General features: G+C 42.4%; 2 protein-coding genes across 3 annotated transcripts; both read left to right on the top strand.

Moving 5' to 3' along the window:
- Window positions 1-790: 790 nt before the first annotated feature.
- LOC6048148 (protein sarah) lies at window positions 791-10,097 on the top strand. The gene is made up of 2 exons (XM_038263751.1): window positions 791-916; window positions 8,901-10,097. The coding sequence occupies exon 2, from the start codon at window positions 8,921-8,923 to the stop codon at window positions 9,737-9,739; it is 819 nt and encodes a 272-aa protein (XP_038119679.1). The 5' UTR covers window positions 791-916; window positions 8,901-8,920; the 3' UTR covers window positions 9,740-10,097.
- On the top strand, window positions 794-25,883 carry LOC6048150 (spectrin alpha chain). 2 transcript variants are annotated; one of them, XM_038263750.1, is made up of 9 exons: window positions 794-916; window positions 13,906-14,026; window positions 14,094-18,119; window positions 18,363-18,404; window positions 21,566-23,489; window positions 23,550-24,153; window positions 24,268-24,297; window positions 24,495-25,095; window positions 25,164-25,883. In XM_038263750.1, the coding sequence occupies exons 3-9, from the start codon at window positions 14,133-14,135 to the stop codon at window positions 25,290-25,292; spliced, it is 7,317 nt and encodes a 2,438-aa protein (XP_038119678.1). In that variant the 5' UTR covers window positions 794-916; window positions 13,906-14,026; window positions 14,094-14,132; the 3' UTR covers window positions 25,293-25,883. The 2 variants fall into 2 exon arrangements, with proteins under 2 accessions (XP_038119678.1, XP_038119677.1); XM_038263749.1 differs by lacking the exons at window positions 18,363-18,404; window positions 24,268-24,297.
- The last annotated feature ends 922 nt before the right edge of the window (window positions 25,884-26,805 follow it).

Genomic DNA, 26,805 nt, shown 5'->3' with positions numbered 1-26,805 from the left:
TGACAAACACTAAAACGCGTTTTTCTCGGAATACTTGATTTGGCATAATAGCCGAATTTTCAATTATGGGCAGTACCGTTGTACATAAAAATGGACATGGGGCTTTAGTACCCAATTCTGGAATTTTTAATGATTAAGCTTAATTTTAGGACCCAAAAAAAATCAAACCATCTAAATTAGCGACTTCCCAGGACTTTTGTGGTCAGCTCGAACCAATTTGGTCCTTAAATTGAGTTTTTAATCTAAACTTGAATTCGTGTTTAAAATACCTCGGCCAAATCCAAGGCCGAATCAGTAAAACATGGAAACCCCTAATTGGGTCCTAAAATGAAGCTTAGATTGCTGATATTATTGTTTACAGCGATAAAGCTTATTTTTCTGAGTACAATGACTCTTTGTACGACCAAAAAGAGTGTAAAATAGATTTTTAAATCAATTTTGAAAAATTAACCTCGCGGTCCTTCTTGACAGAAAAGCTCCTACTTGACAGCTCGTTCCAAGGGGACCATAGTTGATCCATCGAAAAAATGTTGTCCAGTCAAAAAAAAAATGCATTAAAATGAAAAAAAAAAGTGATCAAAAATGGTTTTTAATCGTGATTTTTACCGTTGTACATAAAAATTTACTTAGGGCTTTAGTACCCAATTTTGTAAAAAGGAGTTGAAGAATCGAACTACTTTGACGTCTCACATCTCACTTTGCAAATCTTGATTTCTGCGAGGGACGGTACAGATGTTTAAGAAGGCTTGCTACAGATGTCACAATCCGCATGGTGGCAGCACTACTCCCGGCAGCCATTACAGTTTGTCGACAGCCTTCGTGGAGAAAAGTTCGTGCTCCGTGTGAAAAAGTGAAATTACCCCGGAAAAACTAGTGAAAAACTGTTCAAAAACAGCGAAAAAGTGATCCCCAAGCCGTAAGTAGCCCGCTCAATGTGCCACTTGTCCCGAGTTCGCTAGTTCAGTGCCCGAAAAGATGGAATTTAGGTGGAAGAAAATTTTCTTCCGCTGGTGACACACCCAACCTTTTTTTCTGGGTCACTTCCGACCGGATTCCACGCAATCGAAACGAAAGTGGGCTTAAATGCTTTTCCGCCGATGATACCGTCGTCGTCGTCGTCGTTGCCAAATGCACGCTGCTGCTGCTGAAAATTCCTTAATTATGGGTGAAAAAGTGCTTTTTCAATTTGGTGAGAAAAATCGATAATATCACCTTCATCGGCACCCCCGAGTCGGCAGAGGAAAGAAGGAGAGAGTGCTGGCAAATTTCGTCCGCCCGAGGAAAAGTCACGAAATTGCGCAAAATGTTGCTTTGAAAATTGAGATTATTCCAGTTGGAATCGATCCTCACTTTTAATTGGGGCGCATCTGCATTCTGTCAGCACACGATTACGTCATCAATTACGGTTTGTGTCGTCTATTTTTAGTTCCATTTTTGTGATGATGCCGCATCGCGCTCGGGAAGGGAGTTGTGGGAGAGCGAAAGAGACCGCAAACAACACACATGACTTTAAAGGTCCACGAGAGAGAAAGAGAGAGAAGATATGAGCAGTTTAGTCGAGAGGGGAATAACGAAGAGTAACAGTAAATAAAGGTTGGAGAAATGTAACGAATGGAAGGAGGAAAAAGAAGAGTCCAATGAGTCAAGTGAAGTGGTGAATGATTTTTTCGTCGGATTGGAATGAAGGCAATGAGTTGAATGTGTGCATGGAATGCACGGTGGAGGTTTTGGACTTTCTAATTGGAGTGAAGATAGAGTTGTGCTGAGTTGCGCTAGAGGACAATACTTAAAAATTGGGCTTTATGTTCTTTTTGGAATAACATGTATTTTTGCCTTTTTAAGCTTACAGACGAAAGGCTACAAAATCACTAAAAATATTTTGAGTTTTTTTTTTTTTTAAGTTGAATAAACCAAATTTACAGATTTTTGGGAGTTTTTTAATAGCCCTGACTCAAGGCGGTTTCACCCAAAAAGCAAAAACTGGAAATTTGTTTTATTGGAACTTCTAAAAAAAAAAAGACTCACCTTCACGTATACATACCGACTCAGAATCAAGTTCTGAGCAAATGTGTTTGTGGATGTGTGTAGGTATGTGGGTACAAAATTGTCACTCGATTATCTCCGAATTGGCTTTATGGATTTTGACCATTCGATCCGTCTTGGGGTCCCATAAGTCTTTATTGAATCAAGTTGTTATCCGGGTCCATCATGCGACCCATCGTTAGATAATTGAAATACCCTTCATATGAGCCTAAAATATCGAAGATCTGATAACCCGCCTTAGTTAGATAGTTGAAAGTTTTTTTCAAATGAGCCTAAAACTTTAAAGATCTGTCAACCCTATCAAAAGTTATGAGCAGCAAACCAAACACCAAAATTTAGACCTAGGTAGCTGGGAAGGCCAGCTATCGTTTAACACATCGAATTCTGTGAAAAAGTTACCTGTTTAGGATTTCATCAAAATAGTTCCAGCTGTCAAAATGCTTATGCGCCGTTTTCAAATGTTGCTCCAGAAATGTGAACAAAAAATGGGCAATGATTTTGGCAACGTATTATTCTGACGAAAACAGCTGTTTTTGTATGAATTAATGCCCACAAATGCAGTTTTCAACCATTTCCGCAAAAAAAAAATCAATAGATTTATGCTATGGAACAACATTTCAAAAAGGCGCATAGGAATTTTGTTAGCAGACACTGTTTTGCAGATTCCGAGACAACAGGAAACTATTCCAAAAAAAATCTGGATTTTTTGACGTCAAATAAATCCGGAGTAACAATTCAATAGGGAGAATCTGCGTTTGTAAACAAGTAGTCTATCCTCTCTCTTACTTGACGTGAACTGTCCCTTGATCAAATTATTGATAGTGAAAATTGACAAATTGGATGGGATTAGCAAGACTTTTAGAGAAAAATAATCTGAATTCTAGTCTAATATTCCACGCATCCTTCCTTCCCTCTGTAAATTCTAAGAAATGTGATCCGTTCTCAGAATCCTCTTGGCGGTAAACAGAACACAGTAGGGCTGGCCTCTTTAATTTTTATATGGGGCTATACATTGGGTCTTGGGGTGAGATTGGGTGTTACAAAAATGCCGAAATTGGTATGACCCTAACTCACTTCCAGACCCAATGTCACCCCTGAAGACGGTACCAAGTGCGTCCTTCAATTAGGAAATTTTGCACCAATTTACTCCCTGACCAACAAAATTTCTGCGCATTCGCTATTCGAAAGGAACAATGATTTTTTCAGAAATATTTAGTGCAGAGCCGAATGGAATGTGAGTTTATAAAAACACAGCCAAAGTTAACCCCTTAAAAATTGGTTGAAAACTGATTTTTGGCAAATGTTTAGATCGAAGCCCACCTAGAGGCGGGACTGGGTTGTAGATGCAGGGATGTTACGGACGGTGCGGATCCTAGCTAATTTTGTTCAGGCGCGGATTTCGCGCGGATAGCAATTTTGATAAACAAAATAATTGAGAACGATAGAATTTCTTTCAAATTACTAAGGAAAATATTATTAGGAGTTCAATAAATTCAATCTTTTTCGTTGAGTACAAAACATCAATTTCTAAGAAGTTGTTTATGAAGAAAATTCTCTTCTAAAAATTATTGATTCCTGGACACTTGCCTGGACACTTTGGAGGACCCAGACCATCCCAAAAGTGATCCACATAGCTCATAGTGTTGCCAAAAGGTTCCAGGGACATCACTGAATATGAACCATAATCGGAAACTTGGTAGAATCGTGTTGTTACGGCGGTAGACACCAAGATCTGTATTCCAGGACACTTTGGAGGACCTAGATCATCCCAAAAGAGATCCAAAGGGATCAAAGTGGTCCCAAATGGTCGTGGGGATGTGACTGGTAATAACTAAACTTCATTTGCCTTGAAAAATCGCTGTAAGCCTGAATTATCATCAACATTTTCTGAAGTTTCCAAATTTCAGGTTTTCAGGATGTTCTAGGTCGTCAAAAAGGCCATTAACAACCACTCAAACATTTTTTCCTAGGTAGAGAAACTCATAAATTACAACTTTGCTGAACAATGTTATAAGTTTTGTGCACTGTGTGATTTTATACAACCGAATTTCGGAATGGGTCATATAATAACAGGGTGGCCACTCAAGTCGGGAAATCGGGAAAGTCGGGAAAAAGTCGGGAATTCGTCAAAATTCGCCAAAAATCGGGAAAAAGTCGGAGATTTATGATTTTATGTCAAAAAGTCGGGAATTCTGAGCTTTTTTAACTCTTGACTAAATTTTGTAATATTTTGTACAATTTTCAAATTGAATTCACTCATTTCTGCTTTAGTAACTTACTTTAAATTTAAGGTTATTTTCACTATTTCAATATATTTGAGTATGGAAAAGCTGTTTAAGACCTTTAAAATCTTTGTGAATATTGGAACTTGACAAAAACATTTTCTTTTATGAATTCCTTGACATTTTTCTGCAGGCCAAGTGCGAATGATGCTGATGATACCTCTTCAGTTGACGCTCAGGCGAGGAACATCCTGGAAGGAGCGTCACTGACTACGTCCGTAGTCCTGTTAGATCATACTTGATCAAGACAGTATAGCTCTGGTTCCTTGCAAGTGTCCTATTTTCTTACCTCCACGTTGGCTTGGTTTTCATGATGACCTAGCTGGTGGCCTGTGGAAACGGCTCGTAAACCTTTGACCACCGCGGGTCAGAATCGAGACGGCTAAAAGAAAGGGGCGCGACAATGTGGGAAAGGGAAGTAATTTGTGATTGTAGACGGTATTGTTTTGATTCGCAGTATGTTGAGTCAACTGCTGTGGATGTACCTGAAACATCACACAGCGGGGTTTCTCTTCTCTTCATTCTCAGCTACCACCTATCTTCTGTTTATTTTGTTTCACTGATTTTCTAACGCGGCTTCTGTTTACTATCCTCCATTTGAATTCGATTTTACTCATTTGATTCTCTTATTTCTCAACGCTTTTTCACTCTATTTTACCAATTGATGCTGCTGTAACATACTTTCTGCTTTCCCTTAATTTGGCAGCGATGTCAATTTTGTTTATCATGTGCCTTTTCTTTATTTATCTATTTGAATAATTTTTCATCTGCCCTATAAATTGCCCTCAATACAATCTAAGCTTGTTTGTTACTTCTATTTATTTATTATTGTAAATTTCTTTATCTACTTCATTAATTACTATCTTTCTTTTACTATTGATTCTTCAAATAGTATATTTGTTTCACTGTCCATTGTTTTCAATCTTCACCCTTTTCTTCAAACAAATGAGGTTCGAGCCCTTACTCAATTTTTGGAGTGATCAAAGAATTAACACAAATATTACTATTGTACTTTTGAAAAACTTTTATAAAATGCTTAGGACCAAAAATTGTAACAAAACACCGCGACAAAAAAAAATAGCAACATAAAAACACGACTCAACACTAGGAAAGATTTCAGGAGAAAACAAAACACAGTAAAATAACAACTAGTTTTTGAATTCAAACTAAAAATATAACAGTTTTTGCTTTAATGAAAGTTGTTCGGCACACTTTAAATGGTTAGGCGCTTATACTTACATCAAACCCTACGTAATGTACCACCCCCGGCCGAGTTAAAATGCGTAACCGGAAAAGAAGGTGTGCATGCCTGGCACGAACACTCAAAGCGTGTTCTAGCGTGCTGCTCGTACTGACTCAGAGCAAGGGTGAGATGTAGGTGTAAGGGCAGTGCGTGTTCGTCGGGAACCTGGTGCATAAGATCGGTCAAGGCCCGTTCTTACACTGAAAATTGCGAATTGCGAATTGCGAATGAATTCCTTGACATTTTTCTAAATACTTAGAAAGAATAATAACAGCAATTACGTTTTAATCATTCTTTGATTTAAAATGATGATGAAGTTTAAAAAAAATATCAAAAACTATCCAGCTTTTTAAGCGAAAATGGCGTTCGAATGGTGAACGCCCAAAATGTCAAAATCACGCAGTGGTACCAACATTACGAAAAAAAGTGTGCCATGGCATGACAGCCGCATTTTTTGTAATGTTGGTGCTACTGCGCGATTTTGACATTTCGGACGTTCAACATTCGAACGCCATCTTCGCTTAAAAACCTGGATACGTTTGCCAATTTAAAAAATACCATGGAAGTTATAAGTATTGTTGAACTTTCGATTATTTTTTCAAATACTAATTGTTTGTGTTTCTACTCTGAATCATAATAATGAAATTACATTTTTGAAGTTGAATTGAAATTTTGTTGTTTAGTTTCTGTGTTTTCAAAAAAAAAATGCCTATATTTGGATTTTTTTTAATTCATTGAGATTTTTTTTCGGTGGTTAATATTGACTTTTCTTATAGAAAGTTTTTTGTTTGAAATCATTCTTTAGATAAGAAATGTCTATTATTTGAGCATTCTGGAAAAGTCTGGAAAAAAGTCGGGAAAAAGTCGGGAATTTGAAAATGGAATTTGAGTGGTCACCCTGAGTCTTTTAAGCAACGATATTTAAAGTGTTACAAAAAATGCCAATATTGTTTCAGAAATGGCAAAAAAGGTTCCACTTGGTGCAGATGGGATATGAATCCACAACTGATCAACGGTACTAATCCAAATGCTTTCTGTATCAGTCTTTTTTTTCGTTTAAAATTTTATTCATTATGTTACTCTCTTCTATGTTTGTAGCGATTTTTTTATATGGTGCGGATTTCGCGTGGATTGTGTTTAGGGGTCGGCGCGGATCTGGCGCGGATTTTTTTTTTCGACTTTTCCGTAACAACCCTGTAGACAGTAAGAAATGTTGATTCTGAAAAAGCAAAATATTTTCACATTCGCAACTGAGCCGACAAGATATAAAAGTCGTTACAGTGAGTTCCTCACCTCGGTATTCAGCTCGCTAACGGAACAAATAACTTCACATATTTTACGTAGACGTACAGTCATCCCACATATTCGGAACGGTTTCCAGATCGGCCAATGTTCAAAAAATCATAGCAAATCGATAATTGAACTTAATGATTCGCTTTTACCTTCATTTGAAAGCTTTTCTTGCGATCTTTCGAATGCTGTATCGAACATCTGCAAATTTTAACTTTTATATGAAGTTTTTGAAGAATTACTTTGACCCTTGAAATCCACAAATTCGGAACACTTTTTTCTTACGAATGTAAACAAAGTTTGGATCTCTCCAGGAGTAAACATTTTTTTACAAAATAATGATTTCGCGCACTGAAACCAATGAAACTCAAGCTTAGTGATGTTTTCTCCATGGTATGATAACTTTTTTTGTGAAAATATCAGTTAAATTCAGGTGTTTCACAATTGTGGGAGGCACAATAACATCCCACAATTATGGAACAAGCAATTTAGAGGCAGTGTTTTGCTGCTCTCAATAAAATAGTCTCGAAGTGCAGTTTTTTGTTCAAAAAGAACTACTTTTACTAGTGAAATAGCAAAAGAATGTCCAAATAAAGGTCCTTAAAATAGAAGGGTCGCCAGAAAAGATGCATTTGGCATGCTATTGACAAATTATCATAAAAGTGTTCCGAATTTGTGGGTGTTCCGAATATGTGGGATGACTGTATGACGAAGGTATCTTGTGTCCACCGCAACCTGATATGTTCAGCGTACGTTGGACTGTTGTGCTCAGCCGTCTATTTACTTTCGTGGTGCGACACTCTGAATAATAAACCTTGAGGGGTAGCGATGAGTTTGATGCGATTACGAGGTCTACTTCTCCACCATGGAAGTGAAAGAGTTACACCGGGGAAAAATGAGTTTGAATTATCGCCGAATTGGATACCAGACCTGATAAGATATCGTTCGTCCACAGTTCACACTAGTCGAATTCGAAGGTTGCGTAAGCGCGAACCTGCCCAGTTGACCCCTCCCTGTTTTTTTTTCGAATCAACGAATATTTCGATTGAAGCATCGTTCTGAATGCTGCCTTTTTTCTGTGACTCACCCCACTCAACTCGACGCGAACAAGTAAATGGTCAACAACGACAACACCACCACAGCCGGGGCGTCGTGATTATGTCATCACGAACCGCAGCAGCAGCATCCAAGCTGAACACTGAGAGTAGAATTTCGAGCTTGTTTCCTGCCGCTTCATTGTCAATTGAAGATGATAACGTCATCGCGAGATGTTCTTTTTTTTCGGGGGGTGACCTCGACTTAACGGCTTTTGGATTCGTTCCAGAATATGCTCAACTATAGGTAAATGGGACCACTAACAAGCACAGACGATGGCGATGATGACGATTGTAACAACGACACCCACCCCCGTGAAGGTTCGCCGCGAAAAAGAACGTTACACATTGAAAGGTCGCAGAAGTGGAGAGAAAAGAGAGATAGAGAGAGAATTCAGCTGGAAAATTGTATAATTGGACCAACTTGTAACCTCTGGTGGAGGGCCATTTGTGAAGATTCTGCTCCGCTGCTGCTGCTGGGTTTGAAAATTATTGATTTTTTTCCACTCGCGTCGGTATCATCGGCGTTGAAAGCACAACCTTGTTGAAGTTGTTGAAATCTCGCCGTTTAGAGTGATTGTTTGAGTGCACTAACTGGATTGTCAGCAAAACGTATCGAGTTACGTGCATAGTTTAGAAGGGCTAGCGCTGGTTCTGTGTTGATTTGTAGTGTTACACGCCTGTACACCAACTTTCCTGAACAATAGTGCCCTCACCCTCCACCAACCCCCAATCACCACCACAACCTCCACCAATGTATTGCAGACCGTGATTAGTTTGTAAATCTGACTGGATCCTTTCTCTCTCTCTCTCTTTCTCTCTTCTCTCTCTCTCTCTATCTCTGTGAACCTAACACACACGAACCCTTGAACCGTGGCCAATCGCAAAAAAAAAAAAAACAAACAAACCCCCCATTCAAACACACTCACCCACCCACCGCTATAACAGAGAAAGTGTCCCGCCGTGAAATGGCCACCCATCAGCAGCAGCCCCTCGATGCGAGCACGCCCGAAGATGAAAACCTGTTCATAAACGCTAGCGACGGCCTGTCGAACGAACACCCGGCCCTGCCGTCCGCGTACGCCGACTCGGACAACGAGGACCACAATCTGGGCGGCGGCGCCGGCGACGAGAACGACCTGCTCGAAGATCTGCCCACCTCGATCATCGTCACCCAAATCCACTCGGAGGTGTTCACCAGCGAGGAGCTCAAATCCCGCATGGAGGACCTGTTCCGCACCATCTCCGACAAGGCCACCTTCCAGTGGCTCAAGAGCTTCCGCCGGTTGCGCGTCAACTACGACTCGGCCCTGGCCGCCGCCAACGCGCGCATCCAACTCCACCAGTACCCCTTTGGCAAGTCCGTCATCACGTGCTACCTGGCCCAACCCGTCACCCCGGTCTCGAACACGAACCTCAAACCGCCCGCCCTCACCAAACAGTTCCTCATCTCGCCGCCGGCGTCCCCCCCGGCCGGCTGGGAACCCGCCGAAGAGAACGAACCCCTCGTCAACCACGACCTGCTGGCGGCCCTCGCGAACCTCACCCCCGGCGAAATCCACGAAATTCACGCCCAGTCCGACGAACATCCGGGCATTGTGCTGCACACGGCCAACACCGCAGGAGGAGGAGCGGGGGAAGTGACGGTGGCCGCGGCGGACGACGAGCCGAGCAACAAATCGTCCGCCGGCAGCAGCTTCGAGGAGGAGGACGACGACGGAAACTTTGTCCCGCGGCGGGGACGGATCGTGCAGACGCGGTGCCCCGAGCGGAAGAACTCGACTTAAGCTGGGACGTCTTATGAGAGGAGGGCGGTGATTTTATGTTGTGTCTTTTTTTTAGATGAATTGGAGGAAAAGTTTTGTGATTCGTTGCGGGTTTGTCGAGGAGAAAGGCTCAGTTTTGTGTGGATTACCGAATTTGAATTGTACATAAGTGAATGCTTTAAATTTTGTAAATATCGATAGTTGCGTTCTTGCGTCAGAGTCATCAAACAGTCGTGTTTCCTTTTATTTAGGGTGCTTCGTCCTTCGTTTGAGGTCATTTGGTAAAATCTAAGTTAGTCATATTCAGAAGGTAATTCTGCGTCAACATGGCAAATTTTATCAAAATAAAAATAAAATCTTTTGTCAGTTCAACAGAAAATCCAAAACTGTTAATTATCTGTAAAATTATTTTCTTTTTTCAAAACTTAAAAAAAAAATCAAATTATTGATTTACTCGAAATTGGGCGTTCCAAGGCTTGAAACGGTGAGGGCAATCCGAACCCGATTTTACGTAGTTGTTCGGTAACTGGGCTGAGAACGTAGCCCAGTCACCGAATGTTGCTCGTTAACTGGGCTGAACCAAAAATAAAGAGGGGACCACCGATGCATAATATTTTCCAGATGAAATATAAAAATAAAAGTTACTCAAATTTATTTACAATGCTTACTTTTCATATTTCTTGAATTGTAACTTGAAATTAAACAAAAGTAAAAAAAAGTTTTTTTATTTATTGAATATGATTTTTGCAGCCATTAACCCCTCGGTCATTTTGGTTTGTTTTGGTTTTTTGACGTTTGTCTGCTTTTTAACTGGGCTACGGCCCAGTTATCGAACGCCCAGTTAAAAAGCAGCCCAGTTAAACAACGTCCAGTTACCGAACAACTACTGTATATACTTCCCCATCTGATAAAAATCAAAAATGTCTCAAGGAGCTATTACACTACGGCAAACAAACAAACTCGCACTTTTTGACAGTTTGCCAGTTTGACTGCTTTATTTGTTTGTACCAACGTCAGCCTGCATACATTTTGCCTTGTTTGCGAGTTTGGCAAACTTTCAAACGCGAAAAAGTGCGAGTTTTTTTTTTGTTTGCGGTAATGTAATGGCTCCTTCATTCAACATTTGTCCTTTTTTATAAAGTCCTTTAAACTATTGTCTTTCATGTGTTCATAGAACCTATTCAAAAAATGCTCTAGATTTTTGAAATTCAATGTTTTTAAAATTTTATAAATCTCGAATTTTAACATTCTGAGAATCTAAACCATCAACTTGCCAAAAATTGTAAATTTCTAAAATTTTAAACTCACAAAATTCCCAAAAATTTTAAAGTTTTAAAAGATTTGAATTTTTGAATACCATAAATTTTAAAGTCTGAAATTCTAAAAGTTCAAAATTTATAAAAATACTTTTGTTTTTTTAAGAGTTCTAAATATATTTTTTTAATTCGATAATTCTTTAAAACAATTATTTATAGAGTATTACGATTCTCAACCTCTAAATAACAAAAATAAACTTGCAAAATTCCCAAAATTAAAAAAAAAAATTTAAAAATAAAAATTTAATTCTAAAATTTGAAAACCACATAAAAAGGAGTTTTAAAATTTTGTTCTAGAATTTAAAGAAATTCATAAATATTTAAAACTATAAAATAAATAAAATACAGGTTTAGAACGTCAACATGCTAGAATTCTAAATTTCCAAAGTTTAAAAAATCTCTAATTTGAAAATTTTCGGAAAAATCTTAAATTTAAAAATTTTACATTTCTAAAACTCCAAACCTTTTCTTTTTAATTTTCATAATTTTAAAGTAAAGGTTTAGTACATTTAAAATAAAAAATCATAAATTTAAAAAATCAATAACTCCATACAGTCCAGACTCGATTATCCGAAGTTCGATTATCCGAAGGTTTGTATGAGACTTCGGATAATCGAATCACGAACAACAAAAAACTTTTTTTAAACATCAAATTTGAGTTCTGTAACACCATTTTAGACAAATTTGACTGGTTGATTCAATAAAAAAGCATTTTTTTCAATATTTCAACCTCGTTATTTTGGCCGTCTTCGATTTAAAATTTTTAAATCACTTTAGAGTAGTTGAAGGGTCACACTAAAGCTCAACATTAAAAAATTAGACAGCGAGAAATTTTGCCAAAGCCTTCGGATAATCGAGTCTGGACTGTATTTCAAAAATCTAAACTATCGCTTGTTTAAATTCTATTTTAAATTTGAAAATTTAAAAGAAAATTTAGGTTTATAAATTCTAGAAATTCATAATTGTAGAATTCTGACATTCAAACAATTTTTTTTGAGAAATCTAGAGCTGTATTTTTAAAGGGTTCTATAAATATATGAAACACAATAGCTTATAGAATCTAAAAAAACTCCAGAAATATTCCTTCAATTCTGTCTCAAAATGCGATACAAACACAAAAAAAAATATTTTTTTGTATTATTGTTTTTTTTTTTTTGCATCCACTGACCCCTCGATCACTACGGTTTGTTTATTGTTGTTCGACGATTGTCTTCTTTTGCTAATTTATTGAGCTCCCAGTTGAGAGGGAGCCCATTTACTGCGCAAGTACTGTATTCACATACAAAAAAAGTAAATTGAAAAAATAGTCCGAATGAATTTTCACTAATTTTAAAATATTAAAGCTATAAAGTTTTTTTTAAGTTGTCAACATTTTTCATTTTTTTTAAATATTCAAATCACCAAAAACAAATCTTGAAACAAATAGTTGCGGCTCATATGGCGGCAATGGACTATTGAGAACATTTTTTGGTAGAACCATGTGTATTTGACTAAATTAGAGTCTTCGAAGGGACCATCCATAAACCACGTGGACATTTTAGGGGGGGGGGGGGTATGGCGATTGTCCACGAGCCATAAAAAAAGATTTTTTTTATATGGACAATTGTCCACGAAGGGGGGGGGGGGGATAACAGATTCCCAAAAAAGTGTCCACGTGGTTTATGGATGGTCCCGAATCAGATTTTTTTAGGAATAAGAAAATCCAAAATAAAACTCTTGTGAGTAAATTATTGAATCAGGACTGTATAGCATAATCCTGATATTGGACTTTGAAAAGTTTTTATTAATGCTTTATTTTTAAAAGTTTCTACATAATAATTTTAACGTTTATCTTGGTGACAAACACGCCCAACATTATTTTAAGATAATTTGTTGCCAAATGACCTCAAACATTACCTTAAACTTTCATCAACTAAAGAAGCTATTAGACAATGGCAGCAAACAAACTAAACTCGCAAACAAACTTTTTGACAGTTTGGCAGTTTTCCTGCTTTGTTTGCAGAAACGTCAGCCTGCAAATGTAAGGTTTCGTTTGCGAGTTTGACAAATTGTCAAGCAAAAAAGTGAGGGTTTGTTTGTTTGCCATAGTCTAATAGCTCCTTAATAATTATCAGTCAACAAGTTGTAGCAATTCGGTAGTATTCGTAGAACTCGTTTAAAAAGTGCAAACGGCAGAGTCAAAAATGGAAAAAAAAATCTGATTTTAGAGCAAACACGACCTATAAACATAAAAGCAGAAAATTTCACATTCATGCAAAATATATATGAGAAAAAAAAAAGAAACTTGCAACCTAAACTGATGAATTATCCTTAGCCGCAAAACTCGGTAGTTGTGACACTAAAACACCCACCCCCACAAAACAATTGGAGGAGGAGGTGAATCTCGTTTGTAGAGGGTAGACGGAAGTTGACTAGGGTGCGTAACCGATTACTAACGTTAAATTTACGTAGAATGGTTAAAGGGAGACAACAAACACACACACACACACGGAACAAGTCGAATCGTAATATGAGGAAAATAAAGTGAGAATTAAGTGTATAAATCCTAGTGAAAACAAACAAGATTACTTAAAATTAGGGAGAATGTGACCGAATATAGATTTGTGCAGAATAACGAGAATGAGGCCGGATTAGGGCAAAGAAGCATTAAATTATTGAATGATATATACCGTACTTGTCAATAAAGTTTGATATAGATTTAAAGCAGGTTCAGTTTTTGTTAGTCCGAAAACTCTCTCCTCGTTTTTGCGCGTTATCGATTTTTCCTCTCACTGAAGCAACGGCGACGACGACAAATTGGTGAAAAGTAGAAAGCGCACTTTTGGGGTGATTTGCCATTTTCATTTCTGACCACATTGAATTTCATTACAGGCAAGTTGCGTTACTTTGTAGCGAAAGAATTCGAAAAACGACACCACACGTGATAAAGGCGGAGTTTGCTGATAGCACACAACCACGACGAAAGATAACAAAAGTACACACACAGCACAAGGTAAGGTTGCTGCTGCTAATTGGACGATGAGATCACCAAACGTAACATCGTGTTTCATTTTTTTCAGGTTTGATTAACTGTCGAGAGGGCAAGAAGACGAGAAATCATGGAGCAGTTTACCCCCAAGGAGGTAAAGATCCTCGAGAGTGCCGAGGACATCCAGGAGCGCCGTGAGCAGGTGCTCAGCCGGTACAATGAGTTCAAGGTGGAGACGCGCCACAAGCGCGAGAAGCTGGAGGACTCGCGTCGCTTCCAGTACTTTAAGCGCGACTCGGACGAGCTGGAGAGCTGGATCCACGAGAAGCTGCAGGCCGCGTCGGAGGAGAGCTACCGCGATCCGACCAATCTGCAGGCCAAGATCCAGAAGCATCAGGCGTTCGAGGCGGAAGTTTCGGCCCACAGCAATGCGATCGTCGTGCTGGACAACACCGGCCAGGAGATGATTAACCAGCAGCACTTTGCGTCGGAGACAATCCAGCGTCGGCTGGACGAGTTGCACCGCCTGTGGGAGATGCTGCTGTCGCGGCTGGCCGAAAAGGGCATGAAGCTGCAGCAGGCTCTGGTGTTGGTGCAGTTCTTGCGCCACTGCGAGGAGGTCATGTTCTGGATCAAGGACAAGGAGGCGTTCGTTACGGCTGACGAGTTTGGCCAAGATCTCGAGCATGTCGAGGTGTTGCAGCGCAAGTTTGACGAGTTCCAGAAGGACATGGCCTCGCAGGAGTACCGTGTGACGGAGGTCAACGAGCTCGCTGACAAGCTGCTGTCCAACGGACATCCGGAACGCGACACCATTACGCGCAAGAAGGAGGAGCTGAACGAAGCCTGGCAGCGTCTGAAGCAGCTGGCCATTTTGCGCCAGGAGAAGCTGTTTGGAGCGCACGAGATCCAACGTTTCAACCGTGATGCGGACGAAACCGTTGCGTGGATCGCCGAAAAGGACGTCGTTCTGTCGTCGGACGATTACGGTCGTGACTTGGCCAGCGTGCAGGCTCTGCAGCGCAAGCACGAGGGCGTCGAGCGTGATTTGGCCGCGCTGGAAGACAAGGTCGCCACGCTGGGAGCGGAAGCCGGTCGTTTGTGCAGCATCCACGCTGACCACAGCGATCAGATCCGTGAGAAGCAGGCGGAAATCGCTGCCTACTGGCAGTCCCTGACGGCCAAGGCCAAGGAGCGCAAGCAAAAGTTGGACGAATCGTACTTCCTGCACCGTTTCCTGGCTGACTTCCGCGATCTGGTGTCCTGGATCAACGGAATGAAGGCCATCATTTCGGCGGACGAACTCGCAAAGGACGTTGCCGGAGCCGAAGCCCTGCTGGAGCGCCACCAGGAGCACAAGGGCGAAATTGACGCCCGTGGAGACAGCTTCAAGGTGACCACCGAAGCCGGTCGTCAACTGCTGGAGCGTGAGCATTACGCCGCTGCTGAAGTTCAGGAAAAGCTGGCCGCCCTCGAGAGTGACAAGAGTTCGCTGCTGTCGCTGTGGGAGGATCGTCGCATTCTGTACGAGCAGTGCATGGATCTGCAGCTGTTCTACCGCGATACCGAGCAGGCCGACACCTGGATGGCCAAGCAGGAGGCGTTCCTCGCCAACGAAGATCTGGGCGATTCTCTGGATTCGGTTGAGGCACTCATCAAGAAGCACGAAGACTTTGAGAAGAGTCTGGCCGCGCAGGAGGAGAAGATCAAGGCGTTGGACGTGTTCGCCACTAAGCTCATCGATGGCCAGCACTACGCCGCCGATGATGTGGCCCAGCGTCGTTCGATGCTGTTGGCTCGCCGTTCGGCTTTGATGGAGAAATCCTCGATCCGTCGCCAGCTGTTGGAAGACTCGAGCGGTCTGCAGCAGTTTGAACGTGACTGCGACGAGACCAAGGGCTGGATCAGCGAGAAGCTCAAGTTCGCCACGGACGACAGCTATCTGGATCCGACCAACTTGAACGGAAAGGTGCAGAAGCACACCAACTTTGAGCATGAGCTGACCGCGAACAAGAGTCGCATCGAAGACATCACCACCAACGGGCAGAACCTGATCGAGAAGAACCATTACGCAGCCGATCAGATCAACTCGCGCATGCAGGAAATCGTGACGCTGTGGGAATCGCTGGTCCAAGCTTCCGACAAGAAGGGCTGCAAGCTGCAGGAAGCTTCCCAGCAGCAGCAGTTCAACCGTACCGTCGAGGACATTGAGCTTTGGCTGAGCGAAGTTGAGGGCCAGCTGATGTCGGAAGATTACGGCAAGGATTTGACGAGCGTGCAGAACCTGCAGAAGAAGCACGCTCTGCTGGAGGCTGACGTGATGGCCCATCAGGATCGTATCGAGGGAATCAAGGTCGCCGCGAACAAGTTCGTCGAGAGTGGCCACTTTGATGCGGATAACATCCGCAACAAGGAGAGCGCTCTGTCCAAACGTTACGGAGCGTTGGCCACGCCGATGGCGGAGCGCAAGCAGCGTATGCTGGACTCACTGCAGGTTCAACAACTGTTCCGGGATCTGGAGGATGAGGCAGCTTGGATTCGCGAGAAGGAACCGGTGGCGGCTTCGACCAACCGTGGTCGCGACCTGATTGGTGTGCAGAACTTGATCAAGAAGCATCAGGCCGTCCTGGCTGAGATCAACAATCACGAGAACCGTGCGATGGGAGTGATTTCCAACGGAGAGCAGATGCTTGCGGAACAGTCCTTCGCCACGGAGGACATCAAGCAGCGGTTGGACACACTCAAGGACCAGTGGAACTCGCTGAAGGAGAAGTCTACCCAGCGTAAGCAAGATCTGGAGGACTCTCTGCAGGCGCACCAATACTTTGCCGATGCCAACGAGGCGGAATCGTGGATGCGCGAGAAGGAACCGCTCGTGTCCAACCAGGACTACGGCAAGGACGAAGACTCGTCGGAGGCTCTGCTGAAGAAGCACGAAGCTCTGGTGTCCGATTTGGAAGCGTTCGGAAATACCATTCAAGCGCTGCAGGAGCAAGCCAAGAACTGCCGTCAGCAGGAGACTCCGGTCGTGGACATTACCGGTAAGGAGTGCGTGATGGCGCTGTACGACTACACGGAAAAGTCACCGCGTGAGGTTTCCATGAAGAAGGGTGACGTGCTGACTTTGTTGAACTCGAACAACAAGGACTGGTGGAAGGTTGAGGTGAACGATCGCCAAGGATTCGTCCCGGCGGCTTACATCAAGAAGATTGACCCTGGTCTAAGTGCCAGCCAGCAAAATCTCGTCGATGGACACTCGATTGCGAAGCGTCAGTCGCAGATCAACAGCCAGTACGATAACTTGCTGGCGCTGGCTCGCGAACGTCAGAACAAGCTGAACGAAACCGTCAAGGCGTACGTTCTGGTGCGTGAGGCCGCCGATCTGTCCGCTTGGATCAAGGACAAGGAGAGCCACGCCCAGATCAAGGATGTCGGTGAAGACTTGGAGGAGGTCGAAGTGATGCAGAAGAAGTTTGACGACTTTAACGATGATCTGAAGGCCAACGAGGTTCGTCTGGCCAAGTTAAACGAGATCGCCGTGCAGCTGACATCGCTCGGTCAAACCGAAGCTGCGCTGAAGATCAAGACCCAAATCCAAACTCTGAACGAGGAGTGGGCCACGCTGCAGAACATTACCCAGGAGCGTGCCAGCCAGCTCGGATCGGCGCACGAGGTTCAGCGGTTCCACCGTGACGTTGACGAAACCAAGGACTGGATCGCCGAGAAGGACAACGCTCTGACGAACGACGACCTCGGCAAGGACCTGCGTGGCGTGCAGACGCTTCAACGCAAGCACGAAGGGCTGGAGCGTGACTTGGCCGCCCTGCGCGACAAGATCCGTCAGCTGGACGAAACCGCCAACCGGCTGATGCAGTCCCACCCGGACACGGCCGAACAGACGTACGCCAAGCAGAAGGAGATCAACGAGGAGTGGCAACAGGTCGTCGGAAAGGCGCAGCAGCGCAAGGAGAAGCTGCTCGACTCGTACGATCTTCAGCGTTTCCTGAGCGATTACCGCGACCTGATGGCGTGGATCAGCTCGATGATGGGACTGGTCACGTCGGAGGAGCTCGCAAACGATGTTACCGGTGCGGAAGCGCTGATCGAGAGACATCAGGTGAGTTGTTTCGTTGCTTCGTGGAAATGTTCCACAATCTTCCATTTGTGATACGTCTTCTTGAAGTTTTTCTTACTTTGTCAATGTTCCCATTGTTACTCAAGTGTGTGTGTTCTCCATGAGTTTCTGTTCTGTTTCCGTTCAGTATCACACACACACACCCCCCTCCCTTCTACTATAAGACAAAACCAATTATTCGGAGCCAACATCAACTCTAAATTCTAAATTTCAATCTTCCTTCAGAATCATCGTGCTGAAATTGATTTTCGTTACGGTATCCCGCAGGTATACGACCGAGTAAAGATTAAGCTCACAACCAATAAAAAAAACGCTCTCTCTTTCTCTATTTATATCTATTGTACTACCCACAATCTAATCTGTTGTTTTAACTCTTGGTTGTAATTAACTTTCGAGCAAGAAAGGCAAAAAAATACGCTGTTTTTGTTCTAATCCGATTCGTTTTATGTTTTGTGGTTCACTTTTCGTAACTTGTTCAATTGATTGGCACCTCGTCGAACGATACTCTTCCGTTGCAAAATTACATTTTGTTACGTTTATTTTTTGTTAGAAATCTTAAACTTAATTGGCTGGCTAAATTTAATCAAACCTAGCGCGTTTTAGTGACTTAACCAAAGGCAAACCAGGGCTACGGCGAAACTTTACTCGTTCACTTACAAGGCAATACACACAAAAAAAACACATCCAAAAAATTACACTCAAAAAATCATCCTCAAATATTTTGGGTTAACATCACAAACCCTTCCATCCAAATAATCTTCGCCAAATCGCTTCTTCTTACCTTTTCTCTCTCTAATAAAATCATATGATTTGTTCATTCGCTTACTACACGCTTCATTGTGTTCAAACGTGTGCGTGGTGTTGTTCTTGTTGTTTTCGTTTGTCGTCCATGAAACCCGTTGAGAAATCATGTTTTCACCACACCAACCAAAAAACCAACCCACCATTCAGTTATGTGTTTTGTTTTTTACTGTCTCGTCGCTGTCGTGATCTCCTGACGCAAGTCAAACAGCCGTATTTTTTTAAATCCATCAATCTGCAATTTAACGGTCAATTTGAAAAATAAAAAACTCACCACAACGGTTTTCGTAGTGATTATTGCATTCGATCGTAATTTCTGAGATCGAGATTTTTCGATAGTAAGATGACGACTTACCATCGACAAATTATCGTAATTTTACTGTTGAGAAGTCACGATCGTGGATCGAGAAATTATGATCGTTATTTCTAATACCAATTCTTTGGATTATTTATTATTTAAACAGATTTTTTAAAAAATCTGAGTTCAATATTTTTAATGTGAAAAAATAACAAAATTTAGAAAATATAAATTAATTTCTTTTAAATTTCAAAAATTTAACAAAGATAAAAATATATCTAAAGTTTCAAAAAATCTAAAATTTTAAAAATTTCATTTTTTTTAAATCTTAAAGAATTTTCAAAAAAAATTAAATTCTGAAAATAAAAAAAAAACAATTTATTTTTATTTTGAAAAAATACGAATTATTTTTTTAGGAATGGAGTAAAAAAAACCTCAGAAAAATACTTTTTTTTTAAACTCTTAGAAATTGAAAAAAACTTGATTTTTTTTATTTAAAAATTTTAAAGAAAAAGTAAGTAACTTTAAATAGTTAAGAACAAATTAACAACAATATTTAATTTTAAAAATACAGAAAAAATAAATATTAAACTTAAAAATAAATATGAAAATTGGTTAAAATGGTTATAGGACCAATAATTCCACTCTCTACCCCTTTTATGGTTATGTTACAGCTACCTATCTTTATTTTTTGTTGTCTGTTTCTTCTGCTAAATGTTTTTTTTTTAATTTTTTATAATGTTAAAAAAAATTAAATGTTTGAATTTTTTTGAAATGTTTAAATTCTTTGTAATAAAAAACTGAAATTTTTAAATATTTTAACATCTTTTGAAATGGGTTTCCTATGCAGATAGGACTTTTTGAAAATTTAATCTATAATTTTCTTAAATTTTTTAAAAATTTAATTTTTTTAAAATCATGAATTTTTAATAGTTTTGAAAACGAGCTTCGAACCCATATCGAGATATTCTCTATCGTCGGTCGTAATTTGTCGATGGTAGATCGAGAAATTACGATCTAGAGGTGGGCAAAAAAAGAGCGAGCCGCTCAAAGAGCCGGTTCACTAAAAAGAGCGAACGAACCATGGCTCACAAAAAAAAAGAACCGCGGTTCTTTTTTAAACTCCGGTCTTTTGAAAGAAGATAGAATGATTTTTAAACTGTTACAAATATAATTTATCGAATTTCGAACAAATTGCATCACAAAATTTGTTTTTAGAATTGAAAATACAATTATTAATTGAAAAATAATTGTTATAAAAATTAATCCCAAAATAACATTGCTGCCAAACACCATTTTAAAGTTTTAAACTTATTTTCAGTTTCCTACTTTTCTTTGAAATTCCAAAAGTAAATGATTTTCTAAACAAAATCGAAAAAATAATTAATAATAATAAATAATTAATAATAATAAATAATTAATAATAATAATAGTAATAATAATAATAATAATTAATAATTTTTGAAATTTTTCAAATCTTTAAAAATTATGAATTTTTTATTTTTTTTTTAATTTTGAAATTTCTGAAAATTATGTATTTTTAAAAGTTTTGAAAACGAGCTTCGAACCCATAACAAGATTTTCTTGATCGTCGGTCGTAATTGGGTACTAAAGCCCTATGTAAATTTTTATGTACAACGGGAAAAAACACGATTAAAAACCATTTCTGAATTTCATTTGAATGCAAAAAAAATATTGACAAGACAACAATTTTTCGATGGATCAACTATGGTGCCCTTGGAACGAGCTGTCAAGTAGGAACTTTTCTGTCAAGAAGGGCCGTGAAGTTTTTTTTTTAAATTGAATTCAAAATCCATTTTAAATTCTTTGCGGCCGTCCAAAGTGTCATTGTGCTCAGAAAAATAAGCTTCATCGTTGTGAACAATAATATCACAAATTTAGGCTTAATTTTAGGACCCAATTTGATCGAGAAATTACGACTTACCATCGACAAATTACGATTGAGAAATTTCGATCGTGAGTCGAGAAATTACGATCGAATGCAATAATCACCACGTTTAAATACAACTCAGCGCGTTGACACGCGTTTGACAGTTGCTTGAATACATTTTCTGCGTTGTGCGTATTCACAACTAGATGGCTCTGGTGATGGATTTTTGATAAAAATGTTCAATGATTTTCGTCTGTTTGTCTATGCGCTATGAGTTCAAGACACCGTCGAATCGCTTTTTAATGAAGAGGCAAATCTTCGTTGCAATCATAGAGCTTAGAGGTGTACTTTCTAGAGAAGTCGCAGTTCTTCAACGCGCCCCCACTAATCTTCGTTTCCGTTTCGCTTCGTGTGTGACCACGATCAACTCAAATATAGGAACACCGCACCGAGGTCGATGCCCGCGCCGGAACGTTTGCCGCGTTCGAGCAGTTTGGCGCCGAGCTGCTGCAGGCGAACCACTACGCGTCACCTGAAATCCAGGAGAAGATCGAGAATCTGTCCAAATCGCGGGAGGAGCTCGAGCAGGCATGGACGGCCCGTCGGCTGCAGCTGGACCAGAACCTGGACCTGCAGCTGTACCTGCGCGATTGCGAGCAGGCCGAAAACTGGATGAGCGCCCGCGAGGCGTTCCTGAACGCCGAGGAGGTTGACTCGAAGGGAGATAACGTGGAGGCGTTGATCAAGAAGCACGAGGACTTTGACAAGGCGATCAACGGACACGAGGAGAAGATCGGAGCGCTGCAGGTGTTGGCGGATCAGTTGATTGCGCAGGAGCACTACGCCGGAAAACTGATCGATGACAAGCGTTCGGAGGTGTTGGACCGCTGGCGTCACCTGAAGGAAGATCTGATCGAGAAGCGATCGCGGCTGGGCGATGAGCAGACGCTGCAGCAGTTCTCGCGCGATGCCGATGAGATTGAGAACTGGATCGCGGAGAAGTTGCAGCTGGCGACGGAGGAGAGCTACAAGGATCCGGCCAACATTCAATCCAAGCACCAGAAGCACCAGGCGTTCGAGGCGGAACTCGCTGCGAATGCCGATAGGATCCAGAGCGTGCTGGCTATGGGAAGCAACTTGATTGACAAGAACCAGTGCAGTGGATCTGAGGACGCTGTGCAGAAGCGACTGACTCAAATCGCCGACCAGTGGGAATATCTGACTCAGAAGACGACGGAGAAGTCGCTGAAGCTGAAGGAGGCCAACAAGCAGCGTACGTACATTGCTGCGGTTAAGGATCTGGACTTTTGGCTGGGTGAAGTTGAGAGTCTGCTGACGTCGGAAGATGCCGGCAAGGATCTGGCTTCGGTGCAGAATCTGATGAAGAAGCACCAGCTGGTGGAGGCTGACATTCACGCGCACGAAGATCGCATCAAGGACATGAATGCGCAAGCGGATTCGCTGGTCGAGAGTGGCCAGTTTGATAGCGCCGGGATTCAGGAGAAGCGTCAGTCGATCAACGAGCGGTACGAACGCATCTGCAACTTGGCCGCCCATCGTCAGGCTCGTCTGAACGAAGCCAACACGCTGCACCAGTTCTTCCGCGATATTGCCGATGAAGAGTCGTGGATCAAGGAGAAGAAACTGCTGGTCGGTTCGGATGACTATGGTCGCGACTTGACCGGCGTGCAGAACTTGAAGAAGAAGCACAAGCGGCTGGAGGCTGAACTGGCTTCGCACGAACCGGCCATCCAGGCTGTCCAGGAGGCCGGCGAGAAGTTGATGGATGTGTCGAACCTCGGCGTTCCGGAGATTGAGCAGCGCCTGAAGGCCCTGAACCAAGCCTGGGCTGAACTGAAGGGTCTTGCCGCAACGCGAGGTCAAAAGTTGGACGAATCCCTGATCTACCAGCAGTTCCTGGCCAAGGTCGAGGAAGAGGAAGCCTGGATCACCGAGAAGCAGCAGCTGCTGTCGGTTGAGGACTACGGCGACTCGATGGCCGCCGTCCAAGGTCTGCTGAAGAAGCACGACGCCTTCGAGACGGACTTTGCCGCCCACCGGGACCGCTGCTCGGACATCCGCGACAACGGCCAAACGCTGATCACGAACAACAACCACCACGGCGAGAGTATCTCGCAGCGGTGCGCCCAGCTGGACAAGAAGCTGGAGAACCTGCAGGCGCTGGCCACCCGCCGCAAGAACGCCCTGCTCGACAACTTTGCCTACCTGCAGTTCATGTGGAAGGCCGACGTCGTCGAGAGCTGGATCGCCGACAAGGAGAACCACGTCAAGTCGGAGGAGTTCGGCCGTGATCTGTCCACGGTTCAGACGCTGCTCACCAAGCAGGAGACATTCGATGCCGGTGAGTCTTGATTGATGAGCTTAGGTGAGTAAACTGTTACTCATTTTGTCTTTGTTCCAGGTCTCTCCGCGTTTGAGCAGGAAGGAATCCACAACATTACGGCCCTGAAGGATCAGCTGATTAGCGCCAGCCACGCCCAGTCGGCGGCCATCCTGAAGCGCCACGAGGACGTGCTGACCCGCTGGCAGAAGCTGCGTGCCGATTCGGAGGCCCGCAAGTACCGTCTGCTCGGCATGCAGGAGCAGTTCCGTCAGATCGAGGACCTCTACCTGACCTTTGCCAAGAAGGCGTCCGCTTTCAACTCGTGGTTCGAGAACGCCGAGGAGGACCTCACCGACCCGGTGCGCTGCAACTCGATCGAGGAAATTACCGCCCTGCGTGCGGCTCACGCCCAGTTCCAGGCGTCGCTGTCGAGCGCCCAGTACGACTTCCAGGCGCTGGCCGATCTGGACCGCAAGATTAAGAGCTTCAACGTGGGACCCAATCCGTACACGTGGTTCACGATGGAGGCGCTGGAGGACACCTGGCGCAACCTGCAGAAGATCATCGAGGAGCGCGACGCCGAACTGGCCAAGGAGGTGCACCGCCAGGAGGAGAACGACAAGCTGCGCAAGGAGTTTGCCAAGCACGCGAACCTGTTCCACCAGTGGTTGACCGAGACGAGGTAAGATTGAACGCTAGTTTAGTGTGAAACGTTTTAAATTTCAGCAATTAACGTGACTACGTTTGTATTTCTCCTCGGGGTTCACCATCTTCATCATCGTCGTCAAACGTAAAGATATGCCATTCTGGGATGGGACATCAACGGGTAAACGAGTTGTGGGAGTTGTCTTTTGAACTTGATTGTAGCTGCAGCCGCACTAAACGTTGTAATTATTCGCTGAGAGCGCGCCGCAAAACCCTTTAATCTCGCATAATGGCTGCCAAATGCAAACTCGGGCTAACCAAACTGTGTTGATCGCTGGTTGTTGCCTCAACGCGTCTAATCGTGTCCATTTTTCGCAGAACTTCCCTCATGGATGGTTCCGGCACGCTGGAGGAGCAGTTCGAGGCCCTCTGCCACAAGGCCAACGAAATCCGCGCCCGCCGGGGTGACCTCAAGAAGATTGAAGAGCTCGGCGCAACGCTCGAGGAGCATCTCATCCTGGACAATCGCTACACGGAACACTCCACGGTGGGCCTTGCCCAACAGTGGGACCAGCTGGATCAACTGGCGATGCGCATGCAGCACAACCTCAAGCAGCAAATCCAGGCCCGCAACCAGTCCGGCGTTTCGGAAGACTCGCTCAAGGAGTTCTCGATGATGTTCAAGCACTTTGACAAGGACAAGAGCGGCAAACTCAACCACCAGGAGTTCAAGTCCTGCCTGCGCGCCCTCGGCTACGATCTGCCCATGGTGGAGGAGGGCCAGCCCGACCCCGAGTTCGAGGAGATCCTGAACGTGGTCGACCCGAACCGCGACGGCCAGGTGTCCCTGCAGGAGTACATCGCCTTCATGATTTCCAAGGAAACGGAGAACGTCCAAAGCTACGAGGAAATCGAGAACGCGTTCCGCGCCATCACCGCCTCCGACCGCCCCTACGTCACCAAGGATGAACTCTACTCTGTAAGACAGAACCTGCCCGCACTCGAAGCACTTACAATTCTAACCACCTTCTCTTCCCTTTTCGGCAGAACCTCACCAAGGACATGGCGGACTACTGCGTCCAGCGGATGAAACCGTTCAACGACCCCAAGACGGGACACCCCGTCACGGGCGCCCTGGACTACGTGGAGTTTACGCGAACCCTGTTCCAGAACTAAAAAACTGTGTGTGTTTTATTTCTTGACATTTGCATTAATAATAAAACCTACATTTAACTGCTTAACTCCAACAATCGAAACCGCGATTTCTACGAATGCCGTTATTTATCTTCCTATTATAGCTATGCAAGTATTTATCGTCGCTGCGCATCAATTTAAAATGCTTTTTTGACCGCACCTTGAAAAAAAAAAAAAAACAAGCAAATGTTCTGATCAATTTCTGCACGGCAAGGAAATTGGCCTTGAATATTAGAGAAGCTGAAGTTTTCGCACTTTTTGATAGATTTATTTTGAAGCAAAATATCGAACGACTCGACGTTTCAACACCGAAGTATTTACCTATTTAGAATAAAATGTTTAAACAAAATGATATAAAAAATATCCGTTCTTGGAACGATTTGAAATTCTATTTAGAAAGTAATCAAACAAAATCAAAGCTTTTAGATTGATGAGCATGAGCAAACTAAGTGTAATCGCGTCACCGCCAGTAGTTGCAGCTGAATATGCAAGAACACACAAATATTTAAACATCCTTATAATGCATTTCCCCTATTTATTCGGAAATAAAGTAACAATGCTTAATCAACACTACTGTTTGTTCTTTTTATTTTCCTTCAAACTAAAGAAACCAGAGAAAAATTATGCCATAATCTTCAAATGTGGTTTAAGTCATTGAGCTCAAATATGACCCCAACATTGCTCTAAAACAACGGTTCTCAACCTTTTCTTGGCCACGTACACTGAGCAAAACTTACACAGCTCAACGAAGTGTTCTACACATGATCTGGCCCTGCTGTACAGAGCACTCAAATATCAATCGCAAAACACTTGAAATTTCGGTGATTGGCCATGAAATAATGTCAATAGCCAAACACTTGAATTTTAAATGGTGTTGAAAAATAAAAGTACGTACAAGCGATATAGGCGTCATCCATAAAGTACGTCACGCTCTAGGGGGGGAGGGGGGGTTGTCGTAAGTGTGACAAAGTGTGACAAGGGGGAGAGGGGGGGTACGTGAGACTGTGACGTCACGCTAGACTATTTATTTAATATTGAACTTTTTTTTTTAAATATAGCTTTAAAAATTTAATGTTTGATAACTTTTACTCATAAATCAAACACGATTCAAGGCTTTATGAAACAGAGTTTTTGATGATAGATTTAATATGCTTCAAAAAACTGTAATGGTGATTTTTATCACTAAACATTGAACAAAATTTAAAAAATCCAAACGCAACCTGTAAAAATTAAAAACACTCTCGAATGAATTCCAAATTTCAAAATCATCCTTTTTATGAATCATGCCACACAGTAAAACAATGTTTACCTCAATTTAGACTCAAAAAGTGTCATTACACCAGAAAAGTGGTAAAATTACTCATTTTCAGAGGTAAAATTACACATTTTTTCTGACATAAAAGATGTACCCCTTCCCAGATGTAATATTACCATGATTTTTTACTGTGTAAAATTGTACAAAAACAAGATAGTGCGGAGGGGGTCCGACAAAACG

This window comes from Culex quinquefasciatus, chromosome 3 (genome assembly GCF_015732765.1).
Source record: "Culex quinquefasciatus strain JHB chromosome 3, VPISU_Cqui_1.0_pri_paternal, whole genome shotgun sequence".
In the NCBI taxonomy this organism is placed as follows: domain Eukaryota; kingdom Metazoa; phylum Arthropoda; class Insecta; order Diptera; family Culicidae; genus Culex; species Culex quinquefasciatus.
The sequence above is the reverse complement of the archived record's forward strand: the minus strand, read 5'-3'. Positions and strand labels throughout refer to the sequence as shown.